The following is a 22292-nucleotide window of genomic DNA, read 5'->3' on the forward strand; positions in this document are numbered from 1 at the left end:
CTGGGGCCAAAACATTAATTTTAAGCACACTGCCTGATTAAAGCCAGGAGAGTTTTGCCTTAGTTCTGAAGAAGAGTCAGAATTAAAATCTTAAACCACCCTTAGCAACTCCTCCCTCCCTGTTCATGGCTCCCATTTCAAGAACCAGGACACTGCCTAAAGCAGCCTTCCCCACCCTGTGCCTCCAGTTGTTTTGGACTACAATTCCCAGGCAGCAAGGGACCATGCTGGCTGGGAATTACGGGAGATGCAATCCAGTGAGAGGGCACCCGGGTTGGGAAAGCTGACCTCAAGCATTCCTAGCCAAAGCCTTTCCACAGAGTTCACCAAGAACCAGGAGAGCTCCCTCCGCAAAGCAGAGGAAGAAAACGCGGACACACACAGGCACGACAAAGCCAGAAGATTGGGTGTTTTTGACACATTTTACTGTGGTGATTTGTCAGAGCTAGCCAAGTCCTGCATGATTAGGGGAGAACCCCAGTTCCCAGTGGAAATCAGCCCAGCCTGAGGCTGCGATCACAGTCAGTCAGATGGACCCAGGAGAGCTGGCAGTCAGGCAGTGTGGCCGGCAGCATACGGAGGACGACGTGGCCAGAGGCTCTGGCCCAGACTGGAATCTGGCACTTGGGCTCTCATGGCTTTTAGGTTCCTTCACCTTTCGGACTAGAAAACAACCTGGATGGGGGTGGTGGTGGTGGAAGGGTGAGGGGGTGTCAAAGGGCGCTGCTTCCTCTGAGTCCAACGCCCCGGGCAAACTGCTCCAGAAGGCCACCAATGGCTCCCGACGGGCTCGGCGACACAGACTTCAGGCCTACTGTACTGTTGTAGGTTGCCAAGAATGCTGAACGCACTTCGTCTAGCCGGGACTCCCTCTCCGTCAGCGTCACCAGCCTGAAAGGGTAGAAATCATAAATCATCACCATAATAGACATTTTAGAATGCTCGGAGAGCTTTAGATAAAACCCATAAACTTTCCCCACAAAAAGCGTGCCAGTATCATACTGTCCATCGGCAGGGGAAGAGGCCGAAGGATACTTGCCTACAGCCACCTAGCAAATGTGAAACTGAGGATTTCATGGTTCACAGCTCAGTCTTTTATCCACTAGCTCTCAAGGTACAGGTGAAATATAGGGCTTTCCTGATGTACTTCCAAGAATGATAGAGACCTCATAGCCAGATGGCTTCCCTTTCGTGCTGTGGTATCAAGGGGGAAGGCGCACGCACGCACACACTCAGAGTAACTTGGACGCAGCATGCTTCCCCAATCCACTGTCTTCTGCATCTCAGGTGTTTTAAATGGATATTGTTGTTTTTATACTTTTAGTGGTTTTAAATGTTGTATATCTGTTTTAATGTTCATTGTTTTTAACTTTTGTAAACCGCCCAGAGAGTTTCGGCTATGGGGCGGTATATAAATGTAATTAAATAAATAAATAAATTCATGACCACAAGATGGGGCTTCAAGCCACTTGGCCAAAGCAGAAGCCCTTCCGAAGGGGCAAGAGCCCTGCTTGGCCCTCCTCCTGGCTCCACCCCACCCCCACCCCCAGCCACTGACAGGCCTCAGACTGTGACATAAGCAGCACCTGTTCACTGCAGCTGCTTCTGGGGCTGCCTGAGCTCTTGAGCTCCATTGCTGGCTCGTTTGCATCTTTCCTCCTCAAGCACCGCTGGGGGCTTTTGTGGCTCGGATTAAGAGAGTGGGCAGAGGGCAAAAGGAGACGCAGCAAGGGGAAACTGCAAAGGCCTGGGCTATGCAGTTAGCTAACGTTCTGGGGAGGGGGAATGCAGTGGTACTGTATAAAAACCACCATATTGGCAGGAGCTTGGGCAGCCACGACAAGTCGACTCTATTTGAATGCAGAATTTGCAGCTCTTCGGCATGAGCATTTGAACAGCCCCTAGTTCAAATGCTCAGGGCCAAAGGTCCCATCTCGCCGGTATTGCTTGCCACAACCCTCACTTGTGCTAAGGAGGAAGCTCAAAGCCAAAGTTCAGCATTCTAGCAAAAACAAAAAAGCAAAACCAAAAACAACCAGAGCGAAAGAGAGGCTGTGGCACTCCCCCCACCCCACTCCCCACTTTCACGGAATCTGCTAAGCTTCCTTCCCCAGCCGAGAGCCCACTGCAGAAAAGAGTGCTGCGTGCATCGTTCTGCCGGCTGAGCTCTCGTCAAAAGTGCTTTTGGGATAAAGCCTTCTGGCCAAGAGCTTCCGCGTTAGTAACGCTCCTCCGGCTCCATTATGCAGCCAATTTCCCACCTTCTTGTCCACTTCTCCCCCTCCTCCTGCAGGTCCCAAGTGGAGAGCATCACTTCCAGGGAGGGAGGGAGGAGGAGGAGGGGGGAACCCCCAAGGATTTCCAGCTGTGCCTGTTAGCACGAAGCTACCCCCTCGCCCTCCATCCTGTGAAGATGAGGAGGTACAAGAGAGATGCCTCATGTAGAGTAGGCCAAGGCATCCCCTGTGACCTGCCTCCTCTCCATCTGATCTATGTACCAGGGGTGGGGGTGGGGGAGAACAGGGAAGAGACGCAAACAAGACATTCCTGATGAGAGCAGTGCAAAGGGAGATTACAGTTCAAAGGCATCTGTTCCGAGCGTCTTAAGAAAAACAATCTTTGCCGGGCGTGCACGCGTCTCTCTTTTCTCTCTCACTCTTGCCATCCCTCTCAAAGAGAGTAAGACATCCCTTCCAAAAGGTCATCCCAAGGGCACGGCACAAACCTGCCCATCAAAAATGCTCTTTCATCTCCCCAAGCGCCTCGCAGGCTAGAAACCGGCACTGTTCGTTTGAATGGAAGGCAGGCGAAAGCCACCCACTGCCACCAGCGTCAAGTCCGGAAAGAGCAGGAAGAGGGGACAGGGCGGGAGGCTTCGATGAAAGGCAAAAGCAAAAACCCAAATGGAAAGGCAGACGGACGAGTCTTCCCATTTACCCTGCCTGCCTCACAAATGAAGAAGAGCCAGAGGAGACAGCGGGGAAATGGCCTCTCGAGCCGCCCCACCGCGGGATCAGCCTATGGAACTCCCCATCACAAGACTTAAACGCTCAGCGTTTCAAAGCAGGGTTTGCGCAGCTGAACGGGACGTGTCACAAAATGAAGAAATGACGGCCATGTCATTGTTACAGTTCAACAGATAGGACAGACTTCGAAGCCGGGCTCAGGAAGTCCGTGCTTTCCGTTTCGTCTTCCTCCAAAGACTTCATCACATTCCAAGGCCAGGAGGTGTTGAGCTTGAAAAACAAAACCTCTATGTGCCTCCCAAATGAGTTGAGAGAAGGCGGGACTCAAGGCTGGGAACCGCGACAAAGGCTGCAATCCTATATGTACTTACCTGGGAGTAAGCTCCATTCAACACAGGGGGATTTGATTTTGAGTAAATGCCGTAGGCTGGGCCTGCCCTTGGCTTGTGTCATCAGGGTACCCTTCCACATCCAGGCTGTCCCATAATCAGGACTGTTATTCTCCTGTGATCCCACCCAGCCCTGAACAGGAAGCTGAATCCTGGATTAGGGGGGATTTGGTCTGAACCGACCAGACTAATACCATCATGAATGCCAATACCAATTCAAGTCTTCCTGTGCTGGTGGAGCTGGAGCCAAAACCACACTATCCAACAAGGGAGAGTCATCAGCCGACTCAGGGTAACCCTGAGGTATGCAGATACTCCCAGAAATATTTGGAAGAAGGCTGAATAGGCAAAACGACTCCCAAAGCAGCCCCATAAGGATTCAATGAAAGCGGCACTGATAATCAGGTAGAAAGGGGGGGGAATAATATGGCTGGAACAGGATAACAGAAAGACATAAATAAAAGGCAGAAACAACTGTCTCACTGCCTAGATAGCTCACATCCTGGTTCACATTGAGAGGCTATTTTTAAATACCTCGTGGACAGAAGCAAGAGCTTCTCATATTGTAAGACAGGGGGTGGGAATGGGGTGCTGCAACTCTGAACAGAAGCACCCCATGCGTAACGTTTTGTTGCAGGGCCTCACTTGTTCAGATCTAATACCAAATACGGACTCACAAGAATCTTTTTTTTTTTAAAAAAGACAAAAAGTCTCCAAACCCTTATGATTGTCTGCAGAGTTTCATTCTGAATTGCTTGTAAGGGCACTATTGCATAAGGCCCTACTGTGCGCACATAGCTAGTGTCCCTTCCTCATGGCCTCTCCTTCCCCCGATACAAGAGTGCAAAATCTCAGACACCAGAAGACGCAACCCTTAATTTGCATGCTGAGGCAGGGCTCCCCCAGCCCAGTGAAGATGCGATGAATGCACCTGGGCACGAACTGCAAAGCGACAAGGAAGGGGCTAGTTCCCCGACCGCCATCTTCCTCACCTTCAATACCCCCACCTAATTCCAGCTCCACACACACAGAGCCCCTGGCGAGGAAAGAGTGAGCCCAGCTTACTCATGTCACTACGGATGAGCTAGCGGCTCTTCCTTAGAAACTCCCAAGACACAAACAGCACTACCAGGAGATTACACAAGACTTTGGCGTGCAAGTCTTGGCTGCAGCCACATGCTGCTTCCTCTGTGAAATTACCCATTTAGTGGCACTGCAATGATCCAAACTGGATGGCCAGGGAGGCGGAGGGTGGGGGGGAGGAGGAGAGATTCAGTAGCAGAAGCAGCTTCTTGCTAGGTGTTTGGAAAGAAGCCCACAGGATTTGCATCAAATGGCAACGGTCCACACTCGGGGATAACTTGGTTTAATTTGGGATAATTTCATTTGCACAGGATATAGCTAACCCCCAACCCCCAACACGCACACGGGTTCTTTCTCCTGATTACCAAAAAAAGGAAGAGCTCGTCCACAGCAAACAGAGTTTCCCGTTTTAAGCACTGCCACAAACCCATCTTCTCAGCCATGGTCCTGGAATTTGGGATATCCAATGAATTTTTTTTGTGGTCGGGTCCGGAGTAGGGTGGCTACTTATCAACCACCCAAAAACAGGGTGGTGCAGGCCACTATCTTAGGTGGCTCCTAAAGCGGATTGGACAAATCTACGGTAGGTCTGTAGCAGTTAGCTAAGATAGCTAAATGGAAGCTCCAGATGTAGAGGTGCTACAGCTCCGGACAGCAGATGCTGAGGACTGGGGAATTACGGAAAAGTTTGTGGCAAACAAACCACATACTAAAATAAAAAATTAAGGGGCGGAAGCCACCATGGCAAAGACACCGAAGCTAAAATACGGACACTGTGAGCGGAATGCTTGCAGGCACTGTTCTGACATCTCTCCTTCAGTTCTGCATGGGAGGGGAATCCAAGGGCTATTACAAGATACCTGAAGCTGTAGAACAGATTTTCCCTGCCTGGGGACCCCCACAAGAATCACTGGACTATAACTCCTATCACCCTCAACTAGAAATGCTGGGAGCTGTAGTGCAGCCCGTCCAGAGGGCATCAGGTTGGGGAAGGCCTACATCTTCAAAGGGGCATTGAATCGCACCAACCTCATTACAGACCGGGCTCCGTCATCCAAACGACAGTCAGCCAGACATAAAATAGAGCAGGCCTTTCCCAGGTCTCGCTTGACAGTGTAGGAAAACTGGGCTTCTACTGCAGTATTTCCCAAAGCCTGAGATTCTGCTTCCTGCACTGCCTGGCTCCTTTGAAAAAACCCTTGCCACTCAGAACACGGCAGCTGCTTCCCTCATCGCAAGACCCAGGCTGTGGCCATTTGCCCAGCTGTAGGAGAATTAGAATACTGGCAGCCTGAGAAGCTACAGAGTTGGGGGGCAGAGGGAAAAGGGGGGAAGGGAGATGAGAAAGGGAAAGAGAGAAAGAAGAGAGAGCGCGCAGCATGCTGCCTTTATACCAGTATTAGGGGGGTGGGGGAGAGATAGAATGACTTATGAATCAGACACGTGGGACCCCAGAATATAGCTCAGTATGGGGACTCCATGTCCTGAATAGGAGTTTGCTCACACCAGAGGCATCTGTTCCCCTTAACACCGCTGCTAAAAAAAGGACAGAACTACACATTCTCGGCACATGCGTGTTTTCAAACCTGCGTTTCAGGAGATAAGTGTGTGTACGGGGTGGGTGGGTGAGGGGTGGTTAACCCCCTCCCATATTATATGAACTGCCCAGAGAGCTTCGGCTATGGGGCGGTGTACAAATGCAATAAATAAATAAATATTTGCCAATTCTTCCCTACAAAGGTTTTCCCCCAACCTCCCCTCCGGATCTGGAGTCTAGTGGGGGAGAAGTGTTCTACCTAGTGTCCAAGCAGATTCACTGCAAGTCTTCCACTCCTTGCACTCCAGTTGCCTTCCTATTCGCTTCAGCTACCCAGCGGCTGACCAGGCTCAGCTCTGAGAAAGGGGGTGCTTAGCAGCAGCTGTGTCCAGCATCAGACTCATCCCCAGATTCCACAGAGTGCCAGCCCTACCAACTAGAAACCTCCCACCCCAAGGGCTCTCTGGAATCCTGTAGATTCCATAGACCTCCAAGGCCCGACCCTCCTAATCGCTCCCCTGTCCCTGCAGAGGAGAACAGCTGCTGTGAGTCTAGAACTCCAGAAGAAGTGATCCACGCATGGCCAAGGGAGTTAAGAGTCAAATTCTCCTCTCTTGGACCACCATCCTCCGGTCCAGTTGAGAAAGCCCATTCAAGAGTGTGCCCTGCTACCTGCGTTGGGCCAATGACATACTGGGATAACCTCATGTTTGTCATGGTGGCCATGAAGCCCTGAGCTGCCCCTGTCAAGGCATGAATCTGAGCCCTTCCCTGCCACCGCAAGACTAACATTCTGGGGCTCCTCAACACCAGCCCAATGAGTTCAGGCAGAGCGGCTGGGGAGCAGCAGGACGGAGAGTACACCAGCTGAATCCCTCATCTATCCTTACTGCCTAACACAAGCATTCGAAACTAGAACCCTACCAAACAGGAGGAAGGGACACAGGAGATGGAATCCTTATGGATCACAGCCACATCCCCAGCCTGATGCCGAACTGAGTAGCCATGTGGACACAGCCAAGAGAAGTCAACTCCGCCTGTGGTTTCGGTGATATGAGCCAGATCAAGAATTTTACTGTGCAACAGCCCTCTGCCGGGGTTGGGTTGTTGCCTTCTGTCTGCATTGTGAGGTTAGCGAAGTTCTTGATGTGAGTTTTCCAGAAGAAAGCATTCCATTAGAACAGGGTTAGGGAACCTCTTTCAACCCGAGGGCCAAATTCCATTTTGGAGAAGCTCTTGAAGGCCACATTTCAGTGGTGGCTGAGACTAAAGGCAAAGGCGGAGGGTCAGATTTTTTTTTTTAAAAAAAATGCCAGGTTATTATAGCTTAAAGCTCTTGCTGCTAGTAAATATCTTATGTGAACTGCCCAGAGAGTTTCAGCTATGGGGCGGTATATAAATGCAATAAATAAAGTAAAATCAATCAATCAATCAATAAAAAAGCCTTAGGAGAGACATTTCAACTTTTTAGAATGGGAGGTGGGGGGAGGGGGCCCAAGGGGAGGTACATGGCGCTGAGGTTCCCCCCACCCCTGTATTAGATAGAAAAGGACTACTGCTTATGAAGCTTAAACTACGTCCATCACTTTGACCTCCTATCTTCTGTCACCCTGGGTGGTTTCATGACTTCATTAGACTCAAGCATGCGGTCAGAGCAAGCCTCTGAAAGTCAAGAGAACTTCAGCTGAGAACTCCCCAAGGTCCCAGGCCACCTAATCTGTCACCTACCCCACAGCAGACCCTTGTAGGAACACTCAGATGGAGGACTCTGGCGCTGCGTCAGGGGTACCATCATGGCAAGGTTGTTGCCACCAGGACACAACCAGCTCAAAGGAAGGCCTATGGCACCCATGCAGTCTACAGAGAGGGTGAGCTCTCTTGCCTGTATTGGTGCAACCAAGGAGCTCAAGTCACAATGTTGCTTGAGCAGCCTTCCCCAGCCTGATGCCCTCCAGCTGATTTGGACCATAACTCCCATCATCCATGACCACTGGTCAGGCAGTGGGAATTGTAGCCCAAGGCACCTGGATGGCACTAGGTTGGGGAAGGCGGAGTTCAAGCGACGCTTCGCATCTCCATCCAGGCATTCCCATTTGGATGGCAACTCTTGCCAAGTCAGTGAGGCTGGCCTCATAAGGATGCAAGGGTGGCACGTCACCACCACCACCCCGCCGCCCCCAGCCACATCAAGGCCCTGCCACTGAAAACAGTGGCTTTCAAAATGTGGAGGGGAAATGAAGGCCGCTTGTCACTCTGATCTTTCCTTAGTTCAATGGGTGCAACAGCCATCCTTGGCGGGAAATGCAAGTGGCCGGACTGTAAGAATGGAGAGGAAAGAGGGATCAACTGACAGCAGTTCTCATCCTGGGCTTGGAAGGAAATGAAGATGAAGAAAGAGGGACCCAACAGGCCTTGGAAGAGGGACCCAAGGCAAAACAAAAGGCCTGGCTGAGAAAACAACAACAAAAGCAACAACGACGCCAAAGGCCTCAGCACAAACAAATTAATTCAGGGGATTTATCCTTATTCAAATCTGCTGTGTGATCACACTTGGAATGCCGTGGATAGTTCTGATTGCCACACCTCAAAAGGTATATCGTAGAGTCGGAAAAAGTGCAGAAAAATGCCACCCAAAATCGTCAAGGCGCCTGGAACAGCTCCCCTACGAGGAACGGTTACAACATTTGGGACTGTTTAGCGTAGAGAAATTATGCATGACATGGGGAACGCTAGGGTCATCTCACGAAGCTGAGTGCTGAAAGATTCAGGACAGATAAAAGGAAGTAATTCTTCACGCAATGCATAATTAAAACTATGGAAGTCACTACCGCAAAAGCTGCAGCGATGGTCACTGCTTTGGATGGCTTTAAAAAGCGATTGGACAAATCCATGGACGATCAGGCTATGGATGGCTATTAGGTCTGATGGCTATTTGCTGCCTCCAGGCGCAGAGGCGGTAAGTCTATGTACACCAGTTGCTGGGGAACACGAGTGGGAGGGTGCTGTGGCACTCACGTCCTGCTTGAGGGTTTCCCCCAGGCAGCTGGTTGGGCACTGTGTGAACAGAACGCTGGGCTTGATAGACCCTTGGTCTGATCCAGCAGGGCTCCTCTTACGCTCTTAGGGTAAGGCCCACAGCTTCATGCATCACACTGAAGAGGCTGGAAGGGGGATGGGTTGGGGGGAAGGCTGCCCTACCGAAGGCACACGTTAAAATAATTTCAGAAATAAGCACAGCAGTTAGCTGCGCTTTCCTGGAGGGGCCCAACTTGCCTCCGAGTTTCGCAACAGGAGGGATGCAAGCACCCAGGCCCACATCAAGATCAAGACGTTCATCCGTGCGCAAAGGAGTACTTCTGACGGAAGCAAAGGGGGAGTCTGCAAACATCCGGCCTTGTATTAGACATCCCTGCCCCCCGCAAGGGCTTGGGGGGAAAGTCACTTCCACTGCCAGCCAAGCCTCGTGTCCTCCGTAAGAAGGGGGCTATAAGGAAGCGTCACGCCGAGTTAGCCCAACGGACCAGTCCAGACCATCACGATCAAATCACTTTTGGCCAGCAACGGCCTCTTGGAGGGGTTTCAGGCAGAGTTACTTTAAATTGGGGGCGGGGTCTGAATCCGAAGCGGGAGAAATGCCACGCGTGGCCCCTCCCCGCAGAGTTCTCAGCACACTTACAGGGAACGGTTAGGGAGCTCATCCGGGAAGCTGCCAGGAGGGAGGGAGGAGTCTGCCTGCTCCTGTATACTGCCACTCCCCGTTACCAGCTGCCAGCTGCCAAAGTCGGTAGAGATGGAGGATCCAGGCAGGGAGTGGTCGGCCGATCTGGGGCAGAGAGAGAGACGAGACGATGCAAGTCAGTGGCTTCATTCAGCAACAAGCCCTTGGGCCAAAGCCCTCGTTGGTGCCTGGCCGCCCCACGGAGAGCGGGCATCAAGGAGGGCCGCTCTGTGGCAGGACGGGGAGGTCCCTCTACTACAGTGAGAAAAGAAAGATGCCAAGAGGACAGAAGCACCGAGTCGCAAGGCAGGCTGGGCTGAACCGAACCAGCGGTTAGTCATGCGGGAGCTGCGAAAGCCAAGAGCAATCCTGCCCAGAGAGCCTGAAAAGCAGACGCTGCTTCTCCCAAACAAGAGCAGCCGCACGGGGTCATGCAGGCCAGCAGGCCGATCCATGGCCAGTGGGCAGGGCAGGGCAAGGCGGGAGGGATGGAAAGGAAGATGCAAAGAAGGACTGGGCCCACGGGGCCAGGCTTGTTCTTCTTGTGTGGTGCGCGGGAGCTTCCGAATCTCTCCTTCCCTGCACCTCCCAGCCAGGTGGGAGCTCATGTCCTGAAGCAGCACCCCCAGTTTTCTTTTCCCTAGAAGAGGGGAGGCAGAGAGGCACTGGACCAGAGAGGCAGGTAGCTGCGACGTCACATGTAGGCGGAAGGCTAAGCTGCAACAGGCATTTAGGGCAAGAAAATGACCCGGGGAGCAGCAGAGGAGAGAGGAAATCCCAGCGAATTTCAGCAGCAGCCTCGAAGAAGAAGAAGAGCCGAGCCCGCTGAGCCCCATTCTCATCTTCCGCCAAAGATAAGCTTTTCAGCCCCTCGCCATGTTCACGTCCTTCCCCCTTGTCCTCGGATGCGCCGCTAGCGGCTCAAGACACAACACGCAGCCGCTGAGCATTGAGCCAGAGTACAAGCTGGGTGATTTGGAAGGAGCAAAGCCGATGGGAGCAAAGAAGCATCCGTTCTGCAGCAGCAAAAGCTCATAAGGAAAGCAATGGGCTGGGGGCGGGGGGCGGGGCGGTTAAACCCTTCAGGCAATTGCTTTCCAATGGAGCCCCAGCAGTTGCTGGCATTTTGCAGTAGTATCAGCACGCCTTACCTGAAAGGTCATTTGGATGTACAGGGGAATAATGCAGATTTTTAGTTCGAAAAGGCCACAATACCATGGATAAAACGGTTTGGTTTCCGCTTTTGGCATACATCATTCCCCCCAACCTCCTCCACCAATTAGAATAGGGAGTTGCCACCTTTGAGAAGAGAGATTTGCTTTCCAGTCCTTACCTGGACCGGCCCACTGGTCCCTCCATGAACCAGGATGAAGACTCTACATCGTGAATTTATCTATTCTCTGCCTTTTCAGCCATAAGGTATACAAGATAGCTTTACACTCGGGCATAAAAAAAAAGGCTCTGATTTTTTCATGATGGTGAACCCAATAGCACGGCAGAGGGGAAACAGGCCACATACAAACAGCCCTCCTGAGTCAGAGAGGAAGTTCACAGAGCCCAGCATCCTGCTTCCCATCATGGACGATCAGACGCCTCCTGGAAGCTCACAAGCGGGGCTTGTAGGCAAACGCTGTTGCTCTTTAGCAACTGGTATTCAGGGGCCTACTGTCTATATGGAATAGGAGGTTCCATAGAGTCATTGCGACTAGTAGCTACCGACTGTGGCTCTCAAAAACTGCTAAGAACCACCACGCCGATGTCCTACAAGCCAGGCAGAGGGACCCTTTCTGCTCGTCTTTCTGCTAACAAAGTGCGTGTGTGTGTGTAGGGTGTGTGTGGCAGATGTGGATTTACACCCCAGAAACAGGCCAAGAATGCAGAGACCTTTGCCTGCACCGCAAACTCCAGCTGCCTCACTGGGGAGGGATCCATGCGTGTGCTCACTGCATCTTTAAAGTACAGCATACGGGAGCAAGGGATTGGGGGAGGGAGAGAGGGAAGGAAGGAAGCAAGCAAGCACCCATCTGTGCTTGCCTCTGCTTTGAAGGTGTTTACAGCAAGAGCGCTGAAACCCAGACCTCTCGTGAAGAGGAGGACGCCAGCAAGCTTAGCTTACAAGGATGTCGAAGCAAGGCTGAGGAGCGGCGATGTGGGAGAACCAGAAGCACCAGGGAAGTGGAGGGGGAAGGAGGAGCAGATGTATCTGCTGGGGTCAGGCGGTAGTGGCTCCCTGAAGCAGCCAGTGCACAGGCTCCCTCCTATTGCAGTCATAGCAACCATTCTCCCACCTTTTGCAACAGAGGGCAACGTGGCCGGTTTGAAGAAAGACTTCACGGCAAGCAGAAGAAAGGGCTTGGCAAATGGCAGACCAAGGGGGACAGAGAGAATATTCTTGATGACTGGAAGGGCGTCCATGTTGTTGCTGTAGAGCTCAAGGAAGCAGGGCTTGGGGTCGTGGTAGCAGCGGCAGATCTCCCTGGTAGGGATCGGTTACTAAAGAGACCTTCCGCAATGGTAACTGGTAGGAAGGATGGATGGATGGCCACTGTGGGAACAGAACGCTGGACTGGATGGACCCTTGGTCTGATCCAGCTTGGCACTTCTTACACTCTTAAGGATGGTTTTGGCAGAAAGATTGGGTAGGAAAGGTCGTTTCGGTCCCAAAACAAATGAATGAGAGATGCAGTTCTGACAATTCTTACGAATCACACCAGTCTATCTTTAAAAAATGAACAAGAAAAGCTCAAGAAGGGGAAAAAAAAAGAACAGCCAATGTACTCCATGGGGGGAAAGGGTGGAACATAATGTAACTGAAGAACTCTACGCCTGAAATCTAAATCCACCCTAATGCACATTGCTCTGGGTATTTCAAGTTTTCAGAGCTTTGGAGGCCTGGGCTTCTTGTACACTCTGGCAAAGTTCACATAACTCAGCTTGCCAATGAAGTAGCCTGTCCAAGAACTGAAATCTGTAGGATACCAACTGCCAGGAATAGAGTGCGGGAAGGAGAGCCAATGGAGAAAATTGGGGCTTCTTGGTCAGCAAAGGAGACATGAGAGAAAAGCCAAGGAGAGAGACCTGGCATATCCACACAGGTGCAAAGCTGGAGACACGCAGCCAAAGGGATTCAATGCCAAGGGTTTACCGATGTTCCAGGATTTTCACAACGTATTAAAGGATCTGGTGCTAGGTTCCGTGTCCTGGCATTGTCTGCTTCCATTAAAAGACATAGCAACTTCCTAGCCCTCATCGTTTCAAAGAAGAGTTGAGAGAGAAAAAGTAATGTTGAGAAAAAGGTAAATTGGGCATGCTGTTTGCATGAGGCTTTATGTGCCCCGTCCATCTTCCCAGATATCTTTATCCCTGTTCCCTGAAGTACACGGCCCTTGTTGCTTTTCTCTCCACCACCGCGGTTCTAAAATTCTCCCACATTCCACAAAAGCCCAACTCCTGTCAATTTCAATTATGCGCATTAAACCATTCTTGCATGTGTAAATGATTGGCATGATTTCTGTGAGCACAGTACTGCAGTCATTTCAGCTCTGAACCTAGATCATGCTTTAAATGCAGAGCACCTCCACCTCTGGAGAAGGTAGGACAGATATTTTGTTATAATAATCCACCAGACAGAGAGATAAGCAGGCGCGTGAGCTCTGTCAGCAGGGAACAGAGGATGAGACAAGCATTAAGGGTTGAGGGGGAGGGACATTGATGGGAATTACTCAACGCTGGTTACTGGAGAATGCCGCAGAAATGCCCTGGCTCTCAACAGTAGGACACATAGTTTGCATGCAGAAGGTCCTGGGTTCAAGGATCTCAAATAGCAGAGCTAGGAGGAGATACCTCTATCCACGGTTCTAGAGAAGCAGTGTCCTTCATAGTAGATAACCACCCCCAACTTAGGGTCCTCCAGATGGATTGGATTACAACTCCCATCATCCGTAGCTATGCTGTCTGGTGATGGGGGAGTTGTAGTCCAACATATCTGGAGGTCACCAGGATAGGACAATACCAGGATGGGTTCAAAGAAGAACTTGTCCCCTTTTGCTGGAGAACGTTCCAGAAACCCGCTCGCTCTAATCCTTCTGCTCAGGCAAGCAACTCTTCCCTTTCCCTCTGCTTAACCTTCTCGGAGTTTGAGCTCATTCTTCCTTCAGGAAGAAACACTAGAGTACAATACAGAGGAATGTCATTCGGCTAAGGATCCTTGGACAGTGGCAGAGCAAAAGTAATATATATATATTTTTAAAAAAAAATATGAAGAAGAAGATGGCAACACTAAACAATAGCCAAAATGTCAGGCAATACAGTCATCTTCCTTTCCTACTTCATCTGACCAGCATCCCTCGGATGCTCAATGCAGCCCATCCAACTACAATGGAAGAGAGCAGCAGAACACCTAGCAAGGGAGCCACTGCAGTGTCTCACCAACTAGTTGAGCAATGGGAACCTTGTAGTATCAAGCATCAAGGTGACAGGGGTGAAAATCTAACAGGCAGGATGCAAACAAAGTCAGATTTCTATCGGTGCCTTAGACTTGCTAAAGCATTCGGGGGAAATGCTGGTTCTCCGAAACAGGAGCTGGTGGTACTATATTCAAACTCAAGAGCCAGGGGACACGATGGTGGTCTGTTCTTATAAACCCTCTCCTGTTATAAGGCATTTATCATAAGCATATTAAGTTTGTAAGTCTCTGCCTTCAGGATCTGCCTATGCTTCCCTACTCATTGGTGAGCATCACCATCTTTTTCCGGGGTTAAACAGTGGTGAGCTCAAACCAATTAGAAGTCTACCAATGCAACAGAAGATGGCAGATGAGGCTGAGTTGGCACAGACTCCATGTCACAGTAGAGGCATTCAAGCAATTTACGGTGCGCCCAAAAACGTATGGAAAAAACACGGAAGCCTGCAAAAATAAGCAAATCTGTACTCTCTCAGTATTACAAAGGTTGAGAAGTGCTGATGGGTGTGTGTGTGAGAGGAAGCCCCCTTGTCATCTCAAGTATGGTGATCAGTTATAACTGACAACATGGCTTTCATCTTTTTAATGTTGTGATTTTAAAGCTGCTTTTGTTGAGCTCATCACTATTTGCTCCATGAAAGTTCCGGGAAGATATTTTCTCATTCCTGTGAGTGGGAAGGCTGAGCTGCCTTGAAGATCCCTTTGGGACTATCAAGGCAAGAGATGCGAATAAAATCGAGCCCTCAGGATGCCTGTTGCTTAAATTACGAGCACCTGTTTACAATTATTATTAATCAAAAGTCAGTGACAAATTGCTCTGGGCAGCAAGAGGCTGAAGAACTTGCTTATGCAATCTACCGCCTGTATTGCACACCATGGAAATTCATGGACTGTGTCCATTATGGAGGGGTTCAATGCTGGGTGTGGGATCTATATGTTAGGAGAAGGACTTCAGACCATATTGTGAAGACACCGGGTCACTGTCCATTTCCTGCGATATACTTACTACCCCAGTAATCTGTGTCCCAATGCTCCCTCTGCCTTCAACTTGCTGGTTTGACTAATAAAACCTTACACGGCTAAGGATCACAATAACTGACAGAGCCTCTCCCAGAATGTATCGACCTGTACACTATGATCAACATCTGAGACCCACCTCCGAAGGAGGTTTGGAGGATGGCAACAAAGGAGAGGGCCTTCTTGGTGCTGGCCCCACCCACCCCGACTGTGGAATCCTGTCCCCACAGAGGTCCATCTGGTGCCAACGTACCCAACTTATCAGCACCAGGTGAAGATTTTCCTCGACCTCCAGGGATTTAACCGCATATGATGGGGCTTTTTAATGTTCGTTTTCATTGGGTCCTGGTAGTTTTACTGTTAATTGATTTAACAGTTTCACACCATTTTACATGTTTTAACATGTTGTGAACTGTCCAGAGAGCTTTGGCTCTTGGGTGGCACAGAGAGAAATGTAATAAAATTAAATGAATGAAAAGCAAACACAAAAAACAGAAATAATATGCATCTATGTTGACATGGCTTTTCTGGTCATGATATGAGCAATTGTTTTTTGTTTGTTTTTAGAGCAAGAATTCCAGACCAGAGCAGGGTCTGAGGATTTCTTGGTCTTAACATCAGATGAGAGCAGAGGAAGGGAGAACGTTACAAGCTGAACATAGAAGATGCTCCACCGCTCTTCACTTGAGAGAGGAGCAAGCCTGAACATGTTTGCTGGCTTTTAGGGACCTGCCAACAGCTGTTTCAGACCCTGGCTGTGCATGGCCAGAATGCGCCACCCTGCTCCCACCCCTACAGGTCTCAAAATGGAGGAAGGCGGAAACCTCTTTGCACCATCCAGAGCAGAAAGCCAGCCCCACCCAACAGAAGGCAGGCTAATGAGGGCAAGACAGACGGCGACAGCGCTGCCCTCTGCTCTAGCAGGAAGCCCATTAAGATCTGCTGGGTCTTCAAGCGGCCCAGAGAGTCTTTAAGCTGCAGCTCCAGAGAAAAGGGCTTCGTTTAATTAGGTCACTCCTTCCCACTGCACCACCTTTCGCTGGCAGGAAGAGCTATCTGGGTTTCTGAGAGCACCAACATTTCTTTTTTCAGCTCGGCCAGTCAGTCAAATCAAGTCAGCTGGGAAGGAGGCGGGGTGGGGGTGAGGGAGGAAGCTGACACACACGTACCAAACTGTGGCGGCCCAAAAATGGAAACTGAGCTTAGCTCCAGGGTTTAGCTTGAGATGAGGCTCACTGGACTTACATTTGGAATCACATTTTTTGTATGAACGTATGAACCTGCCTCACACCGAGGAGCTGTGCACCTATCTGGCCCAGTCTGGTCTACCCTGCCTAGGGGTGGCTCTGCAGAGTCTTAGGCAGAGAGGTCTTTCGTGTCACCTTCCAACTGGATTGAACCAGGGACCTTCTGCATGCAAAACGGGTGCTCTACCACTAAGCTGGGCTTTTATCAAGAGCCAGGCTAAATTCTGGAAAACATGAAGAGGCAAAGGCCTTTAAGCAGGTGCAGAATTCTGCTCATCGACTCACACTCGCAGCCATCTCAAATGCACCCTGGATTTGGACACAAGTTGCACATCCATTTTAGAAATTAAGGGTTGCATGTCCTAGGACAGGTAGCTGCCTTATACTGAGTCAGACCATGGGCAGCAATGACTGTCCAGGGTTTCAGGCAGGAATTTTTCCAGCCCTGCCCGGAGACGCCTGGGAGCAAACCTGGGACCATGCAAAGCAGGTGCTCTATCACACTGAGCTAGACTAAGACAGTTGCATGGGGCTGCCCATGGAAGCAGGAGGCAGAGAAATGGTTGAGGAGCAAGGAGCCAATAATAGAACCTCCCCTTCTGAACAGCAAGAAGTGTAGAGAGCACTAATTAACAGAGGTGGGTAGAAAGTAGATCTCCAGAAGTTTTGGAGTTCAATCCCCAGCATTCTTAACCATTGGCCATGCTGGAAGAAAATTCTGTGAGTTGAAGTCCAAACATCTGGAGATCTACCTTCTGTCCACCCTTGATCTTAGTGGTCCATAGGCAACAACTGCACAATCTTGGGAAAGGATACAGGCCACACACAGAAAGCCCCCAGCCCTATCTTCCACTGGCAAGAGGCACAGTGCAGCCATCAAATAACTCTTGAGCCACCACTTCCCATCAGTAAAATAAGTTAGTCCTTGAGAAGACAAAATGGGATTATTACCAGGGATGTCTCAAATTAGGGCTGTCCAGCAGGTTGCATGCAAAGTACTTGCAAGAAAGAAGGTTCTAGCCCTTAAAGCAGAAGTGAGGAGGTAACACCTCCTGAAATTTCTTAAGTCAGAGGGAGGGTGAAAAGAAGTTCTCCCATGGGTTATGGGTGGGGCTGCTCAGCTCTTAGCCCTTTCCACATGGCTAGCAAGGATAGAATAAATTACTATACAAAAATTAAAAATAAAAGAGTACATTGATGTATTTTTAAAGCATAATCCTACAATCTCTATAGATTACACAGGTTGCAAATTTCAGCTTTTCTTGATGCAGAAAGCTGATTTTAGGGTTTGGGTTTTTGCTTTTTTAAAAAAAAGCTCAAAGTTCTGCTCCAACTACTGCTGCCTATGACCAGCGGTTGCCCGCTTTTGCCTGATGTAAGCAGCTGTCTGTAATGAGTAGACACAGCACTGAGCAGAGTTCCCAGCACATAAATATTTAACTATAAAGACCAGAAACCTAATAATTACTCAATTAACAGCAGCCGGAGGGCAGAAGATCTTCGCGCAGACCACCGGAAGCGCAGCTGGCAAGCGAATGCCACTTGGCAGCCGGCGGCACTTTTCAACCCTGTCGATTTGCTGTCATATTAGCGCGTTTACCGGCCTGGCTCAGGGTGATAATTATAGAACCGTTAAGGCCAAGAGTCAGGACATTTGCAGCACAAAACACAGGCCAGGAGAGGGTGTCTTGGCCGCCGCCAACGGATCCTCTGGATGATATCCTGAGCTTTCCTCTGGTCATGGGAGGTGGGGTGGGGCAGGACGTTCTAGACAACCCCGGGCATGTCCCAAAGGGACACATGCAAACACAGAAGCAAGAGGCTGGATCTGTGAGCCAGAAGCCTGAACTAGAACGGCAGCTGGCCCAACAGGGAACGGGGAAATCCAAAGGTATCGGAGACATGAATGAAGCTCTCAGGGCTCTGTAGGAAGTCTGTGTAAGTGGGAAGCACCCATCATGCCATGGCCAGGCATCTCTGAGTAAACCAGGGGAGGCCTTGCAATGGACTTGGCCCAGAAAGCAGTTTTAAAGTTAAGAGTGATCTGGGGAGGGAGGGACGGGGAGAGGAAAAATTAATGTGCTGGAAAGTCTTATTATTATTTATTTATTATCATGCATTCAGAGCAGTGGTTGTGTTTTTGGTCTAAGGATTCAACCTTCCTTCCTTCAGCCTGGGAGTACATGGACTAAAGAACTACCGAACACACATGGGAGGCACAGTCTGGGATAGGGCATCTCGAAGCACTGGAAAAACCGGATTCCTTCTCCGCCCCTGCCTCCCCCCTCCCCACCTCACCCTAAAAGCTCTCTCCATCCAGCAGGAACTATGACTATACTGTGCAGTTGACAAAACTGGATTCAGCATTCCCCTGCAGACCCAAGCACACTGTACTGGCTTTATTTAATGGGTTTAGCAAAAGCGCATTCAGAAGTGGCTTAGCCAATTTGCTAAGCCACATTAATGTCCCGTGCGCTTCTTACGTGGCATTAAGCCCACCGCCTGCAGACAGACAGGGACACTTCTTCAGCATCACCCTCGCTCCATAAGCACAGCGCTACTTTGCCACAGAGGCTGGTCCCAGGAGCCTATTTTGCATCAGCTGGCGAATAACAAGGTGCAGAAGGTGCTTCCCTGACTTTACATGCACCGTTTGCTGGGAGAAGCCCCCAAGATCACTCGCCCCGGGGGCAATGTTGATCAGGCACTCTTTTTCTCGGAGGGTTTTTAAATTAGCTCCATGTTAGAGTAACTTCATGTGTGATATTTTTACTCACAGCGGAGATTATCTGAAGGATCGCCTCCTCCCATACATACCCTAGGATCATTTTCAGGGGTTCTTCTCTGTGAACCCCCTGCCCAGGGAAGTGAGATGGGCGGCTACCAGGTGGAATGAGTGGGCGGCTACCAGGTGGAATGAGTGGATGGCTAGCAGGTGGAATGAGTGGGCGGCTACCAGGTGGAGGGCCTTTTCTGCTGTAGCACCCCGGCTGTGTTACCTAGTAAGGTTCGTCTGGCACCTACGTTGTACTCTTTCCGGCGCTAGGTGGAGACCTTTTTATTTCCCCAGCATTTTATCATCCTAGTCTTTTAATTCTGCTGTTTAAAATCTGTATTTCAAATCTGTAAAATCTCTGCATTGCTGCCCAGTTTTATTCTGGTTGTGGTTTTATACTGTGGTTTCAATTTCCATATTTTATACTTCAAGCTGTTTTTGATTTTTGTGAACCGCCCAGGGAGCTTAGGCTATTGGGTGGTATAGAAATAAAGAAATACCTCCATGCAGAGAAAAGCCATGCATAACTTCCCCCAGGAAATGTGGCACAAGCATTTCTTGCCCCACAACCACGCAGGTTAGTCAGCGATGCACTTGTGGGTAATTCAGTCCTCATGCCACATTTCACTCATAATGAGGCACGTGCTGATTAAATAGAGATTGCAGGGATGGAGGGGGGGATGTGGCTCATCAAATGAGTTGCTTTAGAGGCAAGCTCTCTCTGGCTGCAGCACACGGGACAGAGGAGGAAGAAGCCTGATCTGATCCGCTGGGCACTCGCAGCTTCCTCGCCCCTGCTGTCAAGAAAGCAGACAAACCCCCCCCCCCCACTGGGCAATACTGAACGATGCCATTTCCTTGCACTCCTTCACAGCTTTAGGCAATCTGAGTGCAGGGATGCGTGCGCTTGCCATCTTAACTCCCAATATGCCAATTTGGCTTCAATTAAGCTTCTCTGCTCCAGACTGCAGAGACAGACAACCGTGGGGTTTCCTTCTGCCTCGCCTGCCCATCTAATGGGAGACCCTTCTCTTGGGAGGGGAGGCAGGCAGCTTCCTTTTCTCCCGAGCCACCGTGCCTCACACAGAGTCCTCACCGCCCCTCTCCGCCCACTCTGAGAGCCCATCGTGACTTGCCCTGCCTGCCTCCTGCCTGTCAGTATGGAGAGGAAATGGCAGGTAGCCAATTAAGTTACCTATTGAAGTAAGCTGCTGGCCCACTGGAATGCCTGTTTCTCCACTGCGGCAGATGCTAAGTGTTTTGTTGCCATGGCCACGAGTCCAGAAGATCTGAAAGCCACGTGCAGCCCTTCCCTCCCTTCCAAAGGTGAGACTCTGTGTGCCGGCCAGGAGTAGAAACTTTAGGCTATGGCTGCAGAACCGCAGGCCCCGGGGGTGGTGGAGGGAATGGGGGGGATAAATCTAGGCCCCTGGGGGGGGTCCCCTTCCCTGGGCCCTGCCCACTTTGCTCCAACCCCCCACCCCATCATTTGGGGGCTTCCAGCACTGGTGCCGTTTCTTCCTCATTCTCAAAGGCTGAAATGCCTCCCTGGCAGACGGAGCTTTAAGTTGAAATATGCCAGCGCTTTTGCCCCCTCCCCTTTGCCATTGGCTCCGCCCACCTCTAGATCGCAGCTCCCCTGGGCTGAAAGGGTTTCTGCAGCCCTGCGTTAGGGACACTGTTGCATTTGTCTGCAGGACCAAAGTGCTGTTCAAAGAGGGAGTGGCACTTGTGTGGTTACCATGCCCACCAGCCTCCACAATAAATAAGCAGCGTCCAGATTACTTGGCTGGGGAGCTATATGCCCCCTGGCAACCTGCCCCCACTCCAATGGTAACAATGGCTTATACAGTGGCCCTGTTCAGAAGGCACCTTAAACCACAGTGGTTAAGTGTTAACAAAAAAGCCTTAACCACCATGGTTTAAGGCGTCTTCTGAACAGGGCCAATGTCAGGGCAGCCTAGCCAGGGAGGATCCAGCCCCAGCCCTCCTCAAAGGCCAAAGAGGCACCTTTTTTCTCGGTGCCAAAGGAGAACGGGCTGTAACTCAGTGTTAGAGCACAGGCTTTGCATGCAGAAGATCATAGAATCATAAAATAGCAGAGTTGGAAGGGGCCTACAAGGCCATCATGTACAACCCCCTGCTCAATGCAGGAATCCACCTTAAAGCATCCCTGACAGATGGTTGTCCAGCTGCCTCTTGAAGGCCTCTAGTGTGGGAGAGCCCACAATCTCCCTAGGTAACTGGTTCCATTGTCGCACTGCTCTAACAGTCAGGAAGTTTTTCCTGATGTCCAGCTAGAATCTGGCTTCCTTTAACTTGAGCCCATAATTCCATGTCCTGCAATCTGGGAGGATCGAGAAGAGATCCTGGCCCTCCTCTGTGTGACAACCTTTTAAGTATTTGAAGAGTGCTATCATGTCTCCCCTCAATCTTCTCTTCTCCAGGCTAAACATGCCCAGTTCTTTCAGTCTCTCTTCATAGGGCCTTGTTTCCAGACCCCTGATCATCTTGGTTGCCCTCCTCTGAACATGGTCCAGCTTGTCTGCGTCCTTGTTGAATTGTGGAGCCCAGAACTGGACGCAATACTGTAGATGAGGCCTAACCAGGGCCGAATAGAGAGGAACCAGGACCTCACGTGATTTGGAAGCTATACTTCTATTAATGCAGCCCAAAATAGCATTTGCCTTTCTTGCAGCCATATCGCACCAGCCAAGTAATATTCAGCTTGCTATCTACAACAATTCCAAGAATCCTTCTCATTTGTAGTATTGCTGAGCCAAGTATCCCCCATCTTGTAACTGTGCCTTTGGTTTCTATTTGCTAAATGTAGAACTTGGCATTTATCCCTATTAAATTTCATTCTGTTGTTTTCAGCCCAGCACTCCAGCCTATCAAGATCACTTTGAAGTTTGTTCAAACTTCAAGTTTGAAGTTTAAAACGGAGATCACCCCTGCGGTTTAATCATTGTAATGAAATGGATCAGGCAGCAGTGATAGGAAAGCCCTCTGCCTAACCTGGCACAATAAGGCCGCTTCCTCGGTTCCTGTCCCTCTAGTGCAGGGAGGGTTGCCAGCTAGCTGGGAAGGGGGCACA

The 22292-nt window shown here is 50.3% G+C and overlaps 1 protein-coding gene across 2 annotated transcripts in view; it reads right to left on the reverse strand.

The window, feature by feature from the left end:
• Positions 1 to 403: 403 nt before the first annotated feature.
• The window catches only part of MTMR14 (myotubularin related protein 14), an 85275-nt gene continuing 63386 nt past the window's right edge, over positions 404 to 22292 (reverse strand). Inside the window, exons 18-19 of one of the 2 annotated variants that reach the window (XM_063122117.1) lie at positions 9652 to 9798; positions 404 to 891 (exon numbers count right to left, since the gene is read on the reverse strand). In XM_063122117.1, the coding sequence (XP_062978187.1) occupies positions 714 to 891; positions 9652 to 9798 (325 nt within the window). In that variant the 3' untranslated portion in view covers positions 404 to 713. The remainder of the gene's footprint in view (positions 892 to 9651; positions 9799 to 22292) is intronic. The other variant, XM_063122118.1, reaches the window with a different exon arrangement.

The sequence above is a fragment of the Elgaria multicarinata genome, chromosome 3 (genome assembly GCF_023053635.1).
Source record: "Elgaria multicarinata webbii isolate HBS135686 ecotype San Diego chromosome 3, rElgMul1.1.pri, whole genome shotgun sequence".
Taxonomy (NCBI): domain Eukaryota; kingdom Metazoa; phylum Chordata; class Lepidosauria; order Squamata; family Anguidae; genus Elgaria; species Elgaria multicarinata.